The 19,192-nt window shown below is 38.6% G+C and overlaps 1 protein-coding gene across 1 annotated transcript in view; it reads right to left on the bottom strand.

The window, feature by feature from the left end:
* The window catches only part of SEMA5A (semaphorin 5A), a 281,365-nt gene that overhangs the window by 212,902 nt on the left and 49,271 nt on the right, over positions 1 to 19,192 (bottom strand). The window contains exon 2 of the mRNA XM_054381978.1: positions 1,860 to 2,046. Coding sequence (XP_054237953.1) covers positions 1,860 to 2,046 — 187 coding nt within the window. The remainder of the gene's footprint in view (positions 1 to 1,859; positions 2,047 to 19,192) is intronic.

Raw genomic sequence — 19,192 nt, 5'->3', positions numbered from 1 at the left:
GCATCAAAAAATTTAACCAAATCAAGGTGACATGGGAGGTCTCTGTCCCCAGAATCCTTATCATAGTGACTTAGAATTGGAAGGGTATCACTAAAATTAAATATGACAGAGAACATTACAATCTTTTTTCAACCAGAATTCAATAAATCCTAATTAATTGGAACAAAAAACCTACACATATGCTTTCTTAGAAAAACAGGACTGCAGCACGTAATACAATACATCGTAAATCCTACACCCTCATAGCTACAAACTACTTGGAACTCATTCTGTGTTACAACACTAATCAAAAAATCTCAACTCAGAGTTGAGTCAGATGAGTTATTAAATGCCTCAGGTTTTTACATACAATATCCTCCATGTGTTCTTCATTTTATTGCAACGATTCCTCAGCAGTCCATCCCAATACTCAAAACAGCAACCACAAGTATGAAGGGACTGGTTTGGCAAAGCAAGGAACTCATGGTAGAGTTCCAATGCAGAAAGGCTTTAAGTATGGTGCAAGTGGTGACAAGGTGACCAAAGAGGAATTTAGAAACATCACATGGGCATGTAAGGATTGTTCCAAGTTAAACAAAGTTCAGTGAGAGTTAATACTTGCTCACAATGTCAAAGGAACAGGAGCAGCTTCAACTGCTACAAACACGGAACATCAAACACGGAAAACCAAACATGGAAAATGTAAGCCTCTTGCTCAACTGGGCAGGTAGTCTAATGCCAGCAGAAACAGATGATGCTGAGGGACTCCCTATGTCCCTTGTTTCAGCCTTCACCAACAAGGTCTGAAAGACATTCGTTGTTTAGCAAAAGGGTTTAAGTACTACTAACAGCAGATACGGCCAGAATCAGGGATGACTTGCAAGATCTCAGCCTATATAAATCCACACAATCAGACAAGCTCCATCCCTAGACACCAAGATAACTGACCACATTTCATCTCTGAGAAGTCACACAAATGAAGGAATATCATCAGTAACTGCAAGAAAATGGAAGTGGGAACTACAACACAGTCAATTTCACTTAAGTTTGTGCAAAAGTTACTGAGTTACTCCTCTTGGAATGCACTTTTCTGAACATATGGAGGAGGAGGTGACGACAGAGCATGGATTTGCCAAGAGTAAATCATTCCTGACCAACCCAATTGACTTCTACAATAAAATGAGTAGTTGCAATGATGATGAGAGAACAGGGAGTGACATTTATCTCAAGGACTTGAATATAATCTTCACAGGAAGTTAGAATATTACAGCCTAGTTGGGCTAAATGGGTAAAAAGCCAACTGGATGATCAAGCCCAAAGCCATGTTTAATGGAACTGGCTCCACTGTAAGGCCAGTAACAAGTAGACTATCATAAGAGTTGATCCTGGGACCTGTCCAGTTTAACATCTTAATAAATGACCAAGGGGAGGCAACAGAGTGCAGTCTGTATCTGTAATTTGCAGATAACATCAAATGCAGAGAAAAAAATTGATAAGCTTGAGGGGAGAGTTGCCAATCACAGGGACCTAGATGGGCTGGAGGAATGAAACATGAGCAACCTCATGAAATTAAATATACACATGCAGAGTCCTGCATCTGGAAAGGAACGACCTCATGTAACAGTACAGGTCAGTTTTAACCACAGAGGAAAATGAGTCATTCACCTTTAAATGAAACATTCAGCACCCGATAGTAAACAAACTTTACAAGTCTAGCTGTATTTAACATGTGTGCAATACAGTTCAGGTTACTATATGACAGCACTGAAAGGCACCTTTTCTGTTTCATACCACTATATATTAAAACCAGAGGTTTCCATGAAGAAATTGCACAGTGCTTAGCCTATTTCTGGAGAAGTTTTTTTGTGCTTACCCCTTACCTTGGTATTCAATAACTGGGTGCTCAGCTCTGTGGCACTGGGTGTCTTTTGTTGTTGGCTCCAGTATTCCTAATACTCCAAGTCCTGCCAACAGCAGTGCAAGGAGGCAGCTTTCTTTCATGGTGGTCACACTGTCCTCCACTTCTTTTAACTGGCTACTCTTCTTGCACTCATGTGGGAAAAGCACCTGAAGAATTCAAAGAAATTTACTCAAACACAAGTGCAAACCACAGAAAAAAAATTATAAAATTGACAATTCTTGACATTTAAAACAAAACAATGTTGCCCTGTGTAATATTTGACTTTTCAGAAGTATCAGCTGCTCCTCTGTAAACAGTTATACAGTTTAGGAATACTGATTTTTGTTATCACCCAGCAGGATTCAAAAACAGCAATTAATTTTTCCCTTCTTCTACTTTAAAGTTTGTAATGCATGCAAGTAAATAATGTTCTGCAACATTTATTATTTTTTAGATACTGCACATGTATCTAAATCTGTTCCTCATTCATTTGGATCCACCACCCTTCGCTTTTCCTTCCTCACAAAGGAAAGCGTGCTTTGATTCTTTGTGAGTACAAGGTAGGAAAGAAATTGCTTCTTCATGTTGCCGACATGAAAAAACATCAACAACCCTAGAGCAGGTGTTTTTTGTCAGTCTGTTGAGTATGTATGGCACAGCACAAGGTGGTAGGACAAAGTTCACCGCAATGCTCTTTACTTTCGCTTTACAGGAGGCATGATCACTGCTTCTGACATCTACCTATTTGCCAAAACAGGTGACAAGGTTGTGTATTGCAGACTAATGCTGAAGACACTTTTCTACCAAAATCTACATGCCAACAAATAAAGTAACAGTTTTCACTTAGATCAAAATAAAAGTTAAACTCCCTGACTTTTTTGACACATCCAACGATCAGACACTGAGTTAAATGTAGCAGAATTAGCATGGTGTCAGCATCACTTCAGATGCAACCCAATTCCTTTAGCTTTATCGTAACAAACGTTCCACCAAGCAGTAGCAACCTAATGTTGAAACCCAAAAAACAATCAGCAATATTGACTTCTCATACATTTGATCTCACTGAACTGCAGTTAAGGTGGAAACTTTCTATTTGTTTTAAAATAAGCATCCTAAACACATGGAACAAAGGGATGTTAATTAAATGATACTCCATAGTATGACCAGCATGTTTTAAAAGCTATGCTCAGAAAGCTTCTATTCATATTCCTACCTTTTTAAGTAGTGTATCTTATGATGTCATGTACCAATATGAATCTGTCCCTACAAATTGCTTGTGGCTAACAGCAGGCAGTATCTCCTCATAGAAATTCTGTGCACTTCCATATATAGGGACATAAAGCACCTGTTCCAATGTTTCGATAGTTCATTTTCTGCATCCATTCTGCAAGGATGACATTTTGACCACTATGCACTCTTCTCATCCAAATTCAACCAGTTTATGTGGGTTAGAGCATAGCAAATGAATATTACTAACTTACAGATCATATACCAAGAGCTAGTTATAATTCAGGTTTCTATAAGACTATGTATGTGTATTTAGGAAGCCAAATGAAGGACAGCTATCACATCACAGACTCTCAAAAACTAATTTTTTGCACACTGTACAGCAGCTGATATAGCAAGCTCTTGCATGATAAAAGGACAAGCTTTAGGTTATCTGAGCAGCTGTGAGGAACAAGAACTCACCATCCACTTCATGGCACTATGATATGTACAGAAGAAAGGAAAAGAAATCTGGAGACTGCACCTAAAACACTGCTAGAGTAAAACAAACAAGCAAACAAATCACAACAAACACACACACACACACACACACACACACAAACCAAAAACCAAAAAATCCAAAACAAAAAGCACCAAACACAAAAAACTACAAACAAAACCCCAAAAAACCCAAAGAAAAAACCTCACTCTCTTCAACAACCAGAAAAACTTCACATACCTCCAACCCAGAAAAAACCACCACAAAAAAGCCCTACAAACAAAACACACACCTTCAACCTTCAGCATGAATAGATAACAGACACTTTAGAAAAGCCTTCAAAACCAAGCAAATTTCCACAGAATTTTCAGGAGGTATATTCCTCCCTCCTGTTCATCACCAAGTAAGGAGCACCACCCAAATTCCACTTCTGCCTGAAAAACTGTCTGTAAGAGTGGGTCTGAGGAGGCAGCACCTGAACTCCATACCATGAAGCTCTCTAACACTGCAACTGAGAGTCAGAAGTTTTGAAGCAGGCAACAGTCTTTCCTGAAATAGGCCCTTCTCCTTACTGAAAGTGCAACTATTGTGTCAAAAAATGATGGTTGGCCTAGAGAGCAAGACACAAAAGCCAAGATAACCCTAAACACAAAAAGGTTAGGCAAGTTTCCTTGATTTCTGTATAATTTACATCTGCCAATCAATGTCAGCAATTAAATATAATAGCCAACTGTTGCTACACATCTGAGACCCTGCACACTGACCTGTATTATTTATATAGTTTTACTAACACAGATCTTTGATCAGACTTCTGACAAATTGCATTTTACAAGTCTATAAAACAAAGTGAGGATGCAAAATGAAGGAAAAAAAAAGCAGAATTATAAAATCTAATCTATTTTATTTCTATATACAAAGGGTCTTGTGCACTTTTTCTCTCCCTCATTCACTTTTTTTTGGACGTAGCCTGCCTAAAAAAAATACAAAGATGAATGAGACCAATTAGGTAAAAGTATTATTTGTCACAAATGTAGTATTTACTTTCTCCATCAATAGTATTTGATGACAAGTGAAAATACCCATTCAAAATTTTCTGTTTTAGCTGACCCAACAGAAGAGGAAAATGGAAACTGCTAAGCATGCAAGGCACAGAACTGCTACTGCTAGGTGTAAGCACATTCATTTAGAGATTATTCCCTCCAGATACCAAAGCCATACATTTAAAATTAAATAATTAGGATGTTAGTATTTCTAGATGTTAAACTATACATTGCTGGAAGTACAATTTGCCTCTGAATTACAAACTATCTTTGTGAATGAAGAAGGGAACCCATGTCAATATGAGTGTACAAACAACAGCATCTGGTATGGTTCTGGGTACATGCATCTGTAAGCAGGTCTGGGGTTTCTCTACATGGTCACCAGTGTCTGCTCTCACAGATGTTGCTCATGTAATTTGCTGTGGGAGATTCATTTCATTTCCCAATGGCACTTCACATCTCAGTTTGAAAAACAGCAAAAGTTTGAAAAAAAAAAAAATTACTCCTGATAACTAACTACTCTGAACAACATGCACTCCAGAAAGCATAAACCTAAAACAAAAAGGTACTAATGTAATGAAGCAGACTGTACCTCAAACAGGTTATTAGAACAGAATTATGAGTCCAAAGAAAGATGTTGTCCCATATTTCTACTGTACACACTTAAAAATTATTTCATCCTTAGTCATGTCAATTTTATTAAAGATAATGAGTTTTCCTACTGTACTGCTAGTGGCATCTTTTTTGCAGTTTATTAAAAGAGTAGATCATTTGTTCCCTGCTGCAAGTGATAAGCAGGCAGGATGAATTGTTGTTTCTTCATTAGCAAAAAAAAAAAAAAAAAAAAAAAAGCCCAAAATGTTGTGTGTTTTTAGTAAGTATACAGACAAATTGGGGGAAAGGGTATCAGCAGTCATATGGTCATAAAACCAGAATATATGAAAAATTCTGTGATGTGGTTCAGTGCCTTTTTCTGTAATGGTTCTTCATTTTTTAAAGTCAAACTCCTCAAATTCATAGCAATCATTTGAAAGGAAGACAGATAGAGAAAGGAATACATAAAAAAGGCCTTGACATCACACCTACCAAAAAAGACTAGCTGAATTCTCAGGCAATGTGTAGGGTCTCAATTCCTGTTCCTGGAAACACCTGTAGAGACAAGCCCTGGAGCCCAGAAGGAAAAAGGGGTATAGGCAGCAAGGGGCATCAAAAGGGCTGCATCCTTCTCAAATAACAGTTCTCCCCTCTCCTCCAGTGAAAAACGTGAATGCTGTATGTCCAAGATATTAACATTTCACTTGTCCTTCTAATAATACATAGAGATAAGGTGAATAAATATCAAAACTCATTCAAATACATTCCAAAAAGAAGTACCAGTTGCTTTTACTATAGCTATTAATCCTGTTCCCATGTCAAATGCACAAATAAAAGCTATGCCTGTTTATATTATAATTACTTTGAAATACATCTCTTAGATTTAGGAAAACAGTTTGTATATCACTCAGCTACACAGTTAGATTGGAGCAATAGCTCAAAGATCACCTCATCAAACATCAAGACGATACCAGAGGCTATAGAGCCTCTTCAATGAAATAATTTAGCTGTATGCTATCATCTCTCATCACTGGATCCAGCAATACACACTGCTTGTTATGTGGCAGAGTAGCATATTCTAATTTGTATTCTCATAAAGTGAGAGTCAGCTTCAATTAACAAACTGATTACTGAGTTTCTTCAATTTCTTAACATTGCCATTCATTTCTGCAGTGGCATGAATTTTTAGACCTAATAGAGGCAGTTACCCATCAGCTGTCATTGACTAACACAGTAAAAAAAATCAATCCTAAAACTCACAGTGACATTCTGCCAAAAGTCTGCTAATATCTGTAGCAAATACTGACAAATCATAAAAGAAGAATCTATTATCAAAACTCGTTCTCCAGCATTGCCCCAAGAGCTGTGATACTTGTGGTTTCCACAAAGGAAGCACTGTTTCAAGAACAGTGGCTTGCGTGAAGCAAGAAGCCTCAAATGTCATTTACCACAGCGTGGGCACATCTGCCTCATCAGTGAGGCACAGCACCAGTGGATCACAGCTTCCTTGAGCAAACACTGGCCAACCAGAAGAGGAACACAAGCAGATTAGAGGCAAAAATAAAGGTAGTCAAGTCAGTGTAGCCTAGCTCAAATCACAAGAAAAATCTTAGCTTTTTTTTTTTTTCAAATTAGTTCCTCTTCTTTTTGGTATCCTCCCAAGTTCCAGGTTCCCACCTCTAGTTTCTTTCCCCTCACAGCTAGTCTCCTTGTCCAGGCCTCCCGAGCACTTTCCCCCATTCATTGCTTGAGACATCAACTGAACTGTCATCCTCAGTCTTCTCATCAGAAGTCAGTCTGAGGCAGCAGAAAGAGGGATTCTCCTCCTCAAGACAGACTACAAATCCAACATAGTTTTTGCTTTACAAAGTAACTTTAACAGAAAAACAAAATTATAATCATTGTTTGCAAATAAAGATCCAAAGAGTGAAGAAAGTTGTAAAGAAAACCCGAGGAAGTTTAAGAGCCAAAGAAAGGGGGTATGAAGTGAGAGAAAATGATGCAAGAGATGGCACAAATATCAGCTAATGCAGGAAAAGGAAATTGAGAGGGAAGTACTGTAACAATTCATGGATGCTTGCATTTCATCTTCTCCTTTCTCGCTATACCATACTTGCCTACTCCTTTTCCACATGGTACTACTATTGGCAAACCAAACATATTACTTTAGGGCCCAAAAGACAGTCAACACCATAAACATGGCATACAACACAAGCTGTTCTGTAGGAAAAGTATACTTTCAGGTGTTGTGAGTAATAGCAGTTCAGTAGACAATCTTTACTAGACAGATCTTGTTGATTTTTAAAAATTACATAACTTCAAAATGGAGTTGGGAAGATACTCAGAAAAAAAAATAAGATCCATTGATGGCTATGAAATACTTCGACACTCCCATTTTGCAGTGTGAAATTCAGAAGCTTCCTACCCCTTGATACTGCAACAGTATTCAGGAAAAGTCCCACTAGCTGTTTTGCTGGGGTCTTACTGTCTTCCCTGAGACAGATAGTGATTGCTCCTGGAAAAGACCAGATTCTGGGCTAGATGCAGCCATTTGTTCCCATGTTCTGCAGAGATCTGAGCTCTGTACTGCACAGCATTTCTAGACTTTATTTGATTGACTTGTATTGCCATACAGCACAGATATCTTTGCATAAAACCTAGTAGAAAGTGGACATAAGTATCTGATTGTAAGACAAGGAAAATCCATCGCACAGCTTTTTACAAAGCTCACGCTACAGTACAGGAATTGTGATCACAAAGAGAAAGAGCATCCGGAATTTCCAGTCCATGGCGCTTTTTCCTGGATGTTCCCGCCTAATAGGAAGCCCTATGGTTTGGAAAGAGATCTGTCTCCTGATTATAGCTAAGTCAGCAAAGACCACACACCCCAGACAAACAACAAACACAAAACAAACAAAGCAACTAAAAAAAAACACCACCAAAAATGTAGGTTGATGGAATGAAAGGCAGTAGAATGAGATCCATGCAACAGAGCAGTAGAAGACAATGCACTGAGATAACCATAGGAAAAAAATTAGCTTGGAAGAGGGACATTTTATCAGCTGAGAGGAGAATTAGGAAGATGGAGGTTAGAAGTGGATAAAAAAATCTGTGCCAAATCCTGAATATGTATAAAAAGTAGTTTTAAGGGAAAGCAAGTTTGATGGAAGCAGGTTAAAAAGAAGTAATATGAAAGTAATGCAAATTTAGCTGTTGCATTCTATACAAATTGGGAAGAGGCAATGGAGATTGGAGTCATACATGTTGAATAATTAATAGAGAAGACCATCACATCACAGATTATTGCAGCAATGATCTGGACATACTTTTCTATACTTGTAAACTGTATAGGAAAAAATGTCAAAATTTGTGTGTGAATGTAAGAGAAACCAGAAGGGAGACAGTAATAGAGCAACTTCCAATAGCTGGGTTTAAAAATTCCACAACTCCTCCGGGGAGCCCATTCCAGTGCTCTGTGACCCTTACAGTAATGAATTTTTTTCATCATGGTGAGGTAGAACTTCCTGTGCTGTAGTTTATATCCATTGCCCCTTGTTCTATCACAGGGTGCAACTGAGAAGAGGCCAGACCTTCCTTCCACACCCAGCCCTCATATATTTGCATACATTTATTAGATTCCCTCTCAGTCTTCTCCTATTCAGACTAAAAAGTCCCAGGTCTCTCAGCCTCTCTTCCTAAGGCACATCCTTCAGTCTCTCACTCATCCTTGTAGCCCTCTGTTGGACTCTCTCGAGTAGATCCCTGTCCCTCTTGAACTGGGGAGCCCAGAACTGGATGCAAGATTCCAGGGGGGCCCTCACTAGGGCAGAGTACAGGGGGAGGAGCACCTCCCTCAATCTGCTGGACACACTCTTCTTAATGCACCCCAAGATACCATTGGCCTTCTTGGCCACAGGGGTACGTAGCTGTCCTATGGATAACTTGTTGTGCACCAGGCTCTCAGGTTCTTCTCCACAGGGATGGTTTTTAGTAGATCACCTCCTAACCTGTACTGGTGCAGTTTATTATTCCTTCCCAGGTGCAGGACTCCACACTTATCCACATTGAACCTCATTAGGTTCCTCTCTGCCCAGCTCTCCAGTCTGTCCAGGTCTCGCTGAATGGCCTCACAGCATTCAGATGTACCAGCCAAGCCTCCCAGTTTCATATTGTCAGCAAACTTGCTGAGCAGACACTCTGTCCCCTCATCAATGTCATTGTCAAAGATGTTGAACAGGACTGGACCCAGCACTGATCCCTAGGGGACTCCACTACTTACAGGTCTCCAGCTGGACTTGGCACCATTGATTACCACTGTTTGCACTCTATTGTGTAACCAGTTCCTAATCCATCTATGTTACTGCATAAACGTACACAGTAGCACCTGGGATTTAGCTTTCATAAGGACTTAATAAAATACATTGTTAAATGTGAATTGACAACTTAAAGGACAAAATTGTACTGCAAACCAAAACTATTAGTGGCTACTCTGAACATTAATACTAGGTAAACTTCTAAAATAAAAATTGTATTTAAGTAGTTCCTACTTAAAAGAACTCCTGGATGAGTTCCAAAGTGTCATGACAGCCTGCTTCAGGTTAAACAATACAGGCAAATTTATCCTTCTTTTGGTGGATCCAATTCTGCAGTTGCTTGGTGCAGTTTTAAAGAATAGTGGTTATCAAACACATTTCAGCAAATGCACATAGCTTTTTTATCAAGGTTATCATTCAAACCACTCATCTCAGCATGCTTCTGTATTCTTTCTTCAGTTCTTGGATAAGCAATGGAGTATTCTACGCAGTATGCTTAGGTGGACTGAACCAACCAACATTCTTGCACCAATCACAGAAAAACACCTAGGCTAAGCGGCCTCTTTTCTTGTAGGCACTCTCCTTGCTCTTTAACATTAGTACTACAAAGATGACAATTTAGATTTTTTTTATACGTCAGCAAAAGTTGTCACACACTTTTACAAAGACTTAATACACAAATGAAAATACTGTTTAATGTTCCTTGCATCTCCATGATTAACCCCACCATGATTATAGGCAACAGTGCTCAAAGGGGACTCACCAATCCACATGACACTCTTCCATACTAGATTTTGCATTAAGATCTCTGACTCAATTGAGAACTGCAATAGAAAAATCACACAACTCCCTTCTATGCTACACATTATAATCCAGGTAATTCAGAGACATAATACAAACATGCCATTATTTAAATAGGGAACATTAACTGTGTAGATAACCATGCTGTATTTGAAGATGTCAGTTGGAAGCATAGGAAACTCTGACATAGCTATCTGAATCTTTGCATAAGAAGTCTGAAGGGAAAATCATGGCTTCCGTCAGATCTTTCTGATAGTTCACCTACCTTTTATTAGTTTCTCATATATCCAGATATTTTACACCTTCTGCATATGATCAAGTTATTAAATCCTTTCCTAAAACAAACCAGGTAAAATTATAAATCATTTTCAAAGACCATTCTACAAGTAAAATATCCAATCATTCTTCAAAAGCAAAAGGCAAAGTTCAAAATAAATACAATGCTTATACTTAAATCCCCATGTATTCACAAAGTTTTCACACATATGGGGAACATCCCTGCACATGCCTGAACTTGCTATCAATACAAACTTGCTTATTTTTCACTAGATCCTAAGATATAGCATGAAAGAAAAAGAAAATTAAAAAGGAAAAGAATTTCCTTCTAAAGAGAGAGAAAAAAAATTCTATTTTCTTCCCCCAACATTATTGTTAAAAATGTTGGGTTTTTTTTTTTTTTAAGCCTATTTAAAAGCAGTAAACAGAAATCACATACTATCTGGTGGAAGGCACCCAATGAAGCTGTCAAAACATGAATTAGAAGACATTAAATAACCTAAGGTTAAATAAGGAACAACACCTGATAAATTTCTTTCTATACACAGAAGCTTCTTATGGGCTTCCTTCAGAGTATACATTGTGCTGCTCTGCATTTGTCTCAAAAATACAAAATACTCTGTTTTTCCCAAGTCTGAAATATCCTCTTAAAAGAAGTTACTTTAACTTACTTACATTTCTATGTTTTATCTAATTTTTAGTGACAATGCTCTTTCAACAATTTCTATACACAAGTTTTCAGGAAAATATGTATTCCATAAGGTTATTTCACAAACTAACAATGCTGTGAAAATATGATTTGTTTGGTGACATCTTTCCTAATGGCTTCTCAGTGGCTGACAGTTTCAATCAAAGACTAGATTATACGAAATATCACTGATGTCTCCATAACCAAAATAATTTTAGACTTCTGTAGCTTTGTAGCCATTTCCTGGGATGAACAAATAACACACCAAGTATGACATGCCACATTTGAATGTCAGACACTTTCCTGGGAGGATGTCATGCCCACTTAGACAACATCCCTTACCAACAAGCAAATGGATTCCCCTAGGCAGACCAGTATAGCCTCCACTTCATTTTGCCAGCCTGCCCCTTCATCCTCTCTTGACCAAGTCTACATCTCTATTCCAATACTACACCACAAGTAAAGACCTCAGTTGTCAAGAAATCTAGATTTTCCTAGCAGTCAGTTGTCCAACATCAGCTGGTGACAGCATGCTTCAACATACAGACCCTTGTGCTCACTCGTGACTGGCACCATTTTCTCCCCTAAGTCCTTCTCTGTCCCAAAGGGACACCAACCACCAGCTGCATTTTTAAGACCACCATAACTGCTGTAAATAGGAAGGGTAATAGTCTATTCCTTCTTGATGTATCTCAAGACAGGTGACCAGATATGCCAGCATATGAACACTGCCTTTCACTATGCCCTAAGGAAGGGTGAAGCTCACAGTAAGGGAGTGCAGTAATACCCCTTATAAATCAAGGTGTATTTAACATACCTGCCCTAAGCATTCCCAGCTGCTATATACCTCAGTACCTCTCATTTTAATAGACAGCCAAACCCCTCTTTTATCGAGGGGAGAATGTATTCATTTAAATGCAATGAAAAAGCTAAAACACTTCTTTTCTTTTCCTGCAGTTGTTTTTATTTCTTCTCTCAGCCTGTCAGTAATAATAAGTATGCTCTTATTTTCTACAACCTCCACACTTTCTGGTTTTCTGTAATCGTTTCAGAGTTAAATGCTTTCTCTTTCATTTACTGATTCTTGCTTTGATGTCATTTGCATGTTACTACAGAAAGATACGTTGTTAAATTTACTTCCAGAACAGTCCAAGAACAAAGGTTCTGTAAGGAGTAACAAGAAAAATGGTCACAAAAAACCCCAAAACAACCCACAAATCAAACCAATATGATGCAAACAAATAAAACCACACACAGACACACAAAACCAAACCAAACACACGAAGAAGAAAATATGAAACCCTTGTAAATGTCCTCTCAATGGCACAAGGGAAAACACAGGTACAATAAAACATCTTAGAAACAAACGTCCAACTAAAACTTGCCCTTTGGCTGCAGGTGTGGTGTTGAAAAAAACAAGAGTAACAACAAAACTTCCTTGCATGCTGTGCTTGCTGTGCTCTACCTCAGCATGCTTAACCCCAGAGACAGGATGGGACTTGCATGCCTCAGCATAATCCCAGAAGCATACAGCATCAAGTTCCCTCTACCCTTTCATATCTGACCAACTTTCTCCTCTGTTACATACCACTTCACCATGACATTTATGAAACAGTCACAGAGAAGTAAATCTGTATTGCTAAAGTCACCATGATGTGGTTCAGTTTTCAAATTGTTAACTTCTTTAATATTAAAAAAAAAAACATTTTATCATGTATTAGTTGAATCACTACATCTCTATCAATTTCTACAATTAATGATATGACTACAGACAAACATCTCTTTTACATAAGATATCTAGTGCAGAGTTCATAGTTCTTTGCTTTTTAAAGACACAAACCTGTATTTATACTGCAATAAAAACACATTCTATAGAAAGATACTGAAAACACAAATTGAAACAGTGTACAAAGTCTTTGCAAAACTTCAGTGCTCTTCAAATAATTGAAGGAGAGATCATCTCATCTGGTTAATCATAGGTCATACCGCCAATATACAGAGTTTGCTACAGCTAGGTTGTGCTATATAGTTCAGGAATAAACAGGGCTGTCAATCTTATAAGTTTTCCAGCAATGGATTCAACCATATTTTATAAAGATGAAATCTGAAAATGAGTGAAAAAAAATCATTCAAACTGCTTTCAGTGGTGCTTCCAGAGCAAACAGATTATACACACTACATTAATACACACACTGTAACTAACAAAAACTGCATCATGTTGGGGGAAAAAAAAAATCAAACCTGCATCAAAGACAATGCAAAAGGTTTTGAAACAGTGTCCTTTTCTACAAAGCAACCCAAGAGAGTTCAGGCAATTGAGAGATATCTGGACTACTTAGAGGCAGCATCTCTATTGCAAGAGTGATCTGGTGGAGGGTAGTTGTGCTGGTAGAGAGAAATTGAATCTTATTCCTAATTGTATTTTTTAAGTGCTCCCCAGAAAAAAGAAACACAATTTTAAAAGAGAGTAAAATTACAAATCAGAGACCATTTAGTTTCACAGGGGGTGTTAAAACCCTGCTTTCAGGGTCATTAATCTCAGGGATTTAACAACGGACTTTAAAGGAGAGAGTCTCATTCTCTGTAGCAAGAAACAAAGGGGCTTTCAACTAGACACCATGACCTCATCCATCCCTCTCAGACCCTCCTTCACCTCATATGCAGAGTCAAGTACAGCACAATTCATCACTTCAGCACAAAGGTGTTTGCAGCTCACTGGTCTGCAGTTACATACCAGGCACAGTTTCTGAAAGAGAATAAAGCTCCTTCATTCCACTCTGAAAATGCTATCACTGCTTTGAAGCAATGCAGGTTCCTTTTAACAAACAACAGCAACAACTACTTCTATAGAGCCTTTCATCATTATGCTGGATTTGTTATAATTCCCCATGTCTGGCACAAAGGGAAACTTCCCACCACTAGGAACACAGTGCCGAAAGGAAACACCAGAAGAGTTAGAAGCACCATGAGGAAGGACTCTTCTTTACAAGGGAATGAGCTCAAAGAATTACATAGGTATGGAAATGGTTGACCTAAGCAACACTTTTAATCGGTAATGACCTATGTTACATTTCTCTTCTTTTTTCCCCTGTAACTGCTCTTATTCTGCAATTCCCCTTCATTTATCTAAAACCACACCTTTGAATCCAGTTTTCCTGCAAGAAAAATACTCTTTCCTCAGGGCTCTGTACATCACTATTTGAAATATTCATGTCAGAACCCTTTGAGTTTCCATTTCAGCTGCTTTGGGCTTGGTTTTAGTACTGCTTTAATAAAATCAATTTTTACCAAATGCAGCTACGCTCTGTGGTCCAACGGAAAAACCTTGTTCTATCATATGTGTTTTAACTTCAAGTCTCCCTGGAGAACTTCCCACAGGAAGCACAGATACTAGTACAGGAAATTTAAACACTCCTTAATTCTTGCATGGATCCATTCACAGCTGATCTAAAAACAGACAGTGTTTCTCGTTTGTAGTATCAGCTCCTTTCTAAGGTCCTAAAATCCTGTTAATTTTTAAGAACTTTCTTCAGTAGTTTCTCATCCTTGCTTATGTCTTCTAATTCAATTCCTTCTGTTCAATTTACCTATTTTCCACTAATCTTCACCCATCACCATCTCTCTTTCAGTAGCCTTATCCATTATGGCCATTTCATCTCCTATCATTATGCAACCCCATCACTTTTTTTCCTTTCCCCCTTCATCATCTTAATATAGTTACAATACTTTGCCTTTCAAGCTAATTCACAAATTCAAAGCTATCTCAAAGTTCTCATTCTCTTTGTACTCTTCAAGGCTTTGCCATTTCATCTTGCTTAACTGTCCCTGCAAAAGTTTCCTCATTCTCTGATAGGCAACATAGTAAGAAAGAAAAGGGAGATTTTTTTTTTTTGGACTAAGAACTGAACTCTCAATGAAATAGCTTGAACATATTAAGATAAATTTAATTGTAATTTATCAAGCATCAACATATGATTAAAAGCATCTTAACAATCTTAACAATCAGGGAAAAATCTCCAAACTTAGTCCAAGACGTCACATTGCATAACAGCTTAATATTTTTTAAAATAGTTTTATCACCAGTGTTCTCTTAAGGGACTGCATCCTGCAACCTTGCATTTAGCACATAAGAATAGCCCATAAGCAATAGCACATAAGAACCACCACAGTATGCCAGGTTGGATGTTTAGCCCAAATGGAATGATCAAACTGGTTCATACTAAATATATAGTATGACCCACTAGCCTGTCTCCAGGAGCAGATGTCTAAGGCAACAGTGAGAACTGAAGCAGTGATATAGAAACATTCTCTTCCATTCCCCTCCCAAACACTTACCACACAGATTTCCACAATTTGCACCTCAGTAACTTCCTTACCTAAAAGTAATACCTTTGTCACAGCTTTTTTTTTTCCACCCTTCTTTTGTGCCTCCTTTTCCAACTTTGTTCAGCAGCAATTTCCATTCATACAACACACACAGCACCCAATAGCAAAGAATTTCAGAACTAACTTACACACTGCAAAGAAAAACTTTTCCTAGCTTTGAAACTGTTCCCTGCTGGTTTCACCTGATATCTCTAATACAAAACCAAGGTGAGACTGAGTATTCATTTCTCATCCACACATCTCGAAGCTCTCATGATTTTATAGACCTCAAGCATTAGCATCTAGTCACTATCTCTTTTCCATTCAGGAGACTCTGGTGTAGCTTGTTGTTCTTGCACGGAACCTGCTCCATCAGTGCCTTCTACATCCTACTGCCCTTCTTGTTGCCCATCTCTTTAATCTTCTCCAGTTCTATTCCACTTGTTCTAAGATAAAGAGACCAGGATAGCAAACCATCTATAAGATGAAAACACACCACTGATTTAGAGATTGGCCTACTGATATTTTGGTCTCTCACCTTTCAGAGCAACTCCCAACATAAATTTGCTTTTTGACTACTACTGAAGTGTAGAGCTTATTTATTTTTTTTTGCTAAATTACTGCTTCTAGTCCCAAGATCTCAGGCCAACTAGAAGTATTTTACCATTACTGGCCCTGAATTTCATCCACCATTTTAATGATCACCTAGTTTTATAGGGTTTTTTTCATGTTTTTCACTCTACCCCCTTTTCATTTACCTTCCTTTGCCCTAATTAACTTTGTTTCAGAAACAAACCTTGTTACCACACTTCTGTCCCAAGACACTTAGGAATATGAAGATTCTCCCATGGCACTCACAGCAATCTCTGTGGAAATCCACCATTTTTCCAATGTGTTTTCTCCTACTGTTTTAGTTCTTACCATTTAACCAATCAGTTACGTACTTGGCAGTCCTCCCTCTTAACATGAGCCTCGTCAGTTCCTTTAGAAGTTTTTTTGAGAGGACTTTGAATATGAAATGCCTTTTCAAAACGTAAGCAAAACATTACAATGTAAAATCTCTTTCACCTGCTGGTTACTTCCTTCAAAGGACCACAGCAGTTTAGCAAGACTTGATTTTGAATCATGAAAATGCTGACTGGAAGAGATCTCTGGGAGTCATCCAGTCTGACCAACTACTAAAAGCCACAGAACATCAGGTCAGATGTAGCATTGTTCAACAATAACTTGAAAGCTTCCACTGGGAGAAATGCCACCCCTTGACCTCAGGTAACTTTTTCCACTGCTGCACTGCCCTCCAAGTGTGTGAATTCCCTGTTACATGGCTTGCCACTACTAAGAACATGGGCTGCACCAACTTTGTAAGCAGTCTTCAAGGAACTGACGGCTAATATTAACCTATTTCTACATCTCTTCTTCATCAGGCTCCTCTTCACAGACTAACAGATTGCATTGGGTTGGAAGGGATCCTTAAAGGTCATCTTGTCCAAACTACCTGAAGTCAGGAGGGACACCTCCAACTAGAGCATGCTGCCCAGAGCAACATCATGTCTGTTATTGAATCTCTCCAGGGATGGAGCCTCAACCACATCCCTGGGCAACCTGTTCCAGTATTTTACACTCTCACTGTAAAGAACTTCTTCCTTATTTCCAACCTATATCTACCCTGCTCCAGTTTAAAACCATTGCCCCTCATCTTATGACTACAAACCCTTCTAAACAGACCTTCCCCAGCCTTCCTGTAGGTCCAATTCAGATACTGAAACATAGCTTTTATGTCCTCAGAACATTCTCTTCTCCAGGCTGAACAGCCCCAGTTCTTTCAGCCTGTCTTCACAGGAGAGGTGCTCCAGCCCTCTGATCATCTTGGTGCCCTCCATTGGACCCCCTCCAGCAGGTGCACATCTCTTGTGTTGAGGTCTCAAAGCTGGACATAGCGCTCCAGGGGAGGTGTCACCAGAGCAGAGCAGAAGGGCAGAATCACCTCTCCCTCAATCTGCTGGCCACACTTTTGTTGATTCAGCCCACAAGGTAAATAACATTCTGCACCTGACCGTGCAGGACCTTGCACTTTGCCTTATTGAACTTTATGAGATTCTCCTCAGCCCACCTCTCCAGCCTGTCCAGGTCCCATCCTTCAGTCTTATAAACTACACCACTCAGCATCGCAACAGAAATCAATTCTTTTTCAGTATCTCCACAGTCCATTTATCCACAGTCCTTTCTAAATCTATTCTTATTGTTTAATTAATTTACTCAATTTAAATAAGAGACATAGTATTTTCTAGGCTCCTTGATTCCAGATGTATGCTTTCTAAAACATGGCATCCAATTAGACATCTTCAAGTTCTCAACTCTTGAAACATGTGAGAGCAAGAGGCTGCATTGCCATGGCCTGTAGCTGGTCTATTTCACTTTTCCAGTCTTTCAAAGCTTAGGTTAGCTAAATCCACACCTGTTACACTGGGACCATGAGATTTTTTCCACCATCTCTCCTACAAAAGCTTCCAGCTGAGAAAGGCAACCTCATAAGCCTCCCACAAGATGGATTCCAAAACAGGAAACACCCCACACTTTCCAGTGGTGAGTGTACACACACAAGAATTATTTAGCTTTCTGTCATGGCTTTAACTCAGATCATTCATTTTGTAACGTCATTATATGCAAGCTCCACGACTTTCCAATTGGATTCCTGCTACTGTTGTTGAAAAAAAAGCATTTATTATTTTTTTTCTTAAACCTGTTAGGGGGATATTTTTTTTTCTACTTCTTTCTTTGAATGCAGACATAGTGTTTTTTTTAAGATGTCCTCTTGCTTTTAATAGCCTTCAATACCCTGTCATTTAGGTAACGGGCTTCCTTTTCCAAAGTCTGTTTTAGACTGGTGGTAAACATTTGTGTGGAGCCTCCAAAACAGAATCCTGAAATAGTGTCTCTGCCACCTACAAACCATGTTACTCTTACAGTTGCCCTTTCAATTTTTCTTTAAACTAACACACATATTTTTACATAGTTTCCCTTTTTAAAGTTGCACATAATTTCAGAGGGGGAGAAGAAAGGAGAATTGCTCGTTGTTTTTCTTGCATTCCTCCAATTTCCACTCCTTGCATTGCCTTAACTTAGGGTGAAGAGAAAGGCAGAATACTTCTAATGGTCTACAAAGCCATTTCACACATCTTTGGTCATCTCACCCAACAAAGTAACAGTCTCTCACCTACCTTTTAGTCACCATCCCTCTGTAATCACCTACTGCCACTACTCAGTGTATGTGCAGAGTCTAGCACAGTGGGGTCCCAGGTCTACCTTGTAGCCTCCTAGGACATAAAGAAACATAAAAGAGAAATAATATGTATTGAAGAGACAGCTCATCAGCAATTCTCAGACATTTATAGCAGTCTCTGTCTTTCAGGACAATAAATTAGAAATGTAAGGCACTGAACAATGTGAACAAGAACCAAACAGAACGAGGCAGGGAAAAAAAATAAAAGTCATTCTTTGAAATAATTGGCACCTGGGGAAGAGAATCAGAAG

Source organism: Indicator indicator, chromosome 6, assembly GCF_027791375.1.
Source record: "Indicator indicator isolate 239-I01 chromosome 6, UM_Iind_1.1, whole genome shotgun sequence".
Classification (NCBI taxonomy): Eukaryota; Metazoa; Chordata; class Aves; order Piciformes; family Indicatoridae; genus Indicator; species Indicator indicator.
Note: the sequence above shows the minus strand (reverse complement) of the source record. Positions and strands in the feature narration are given on the sequence as shown.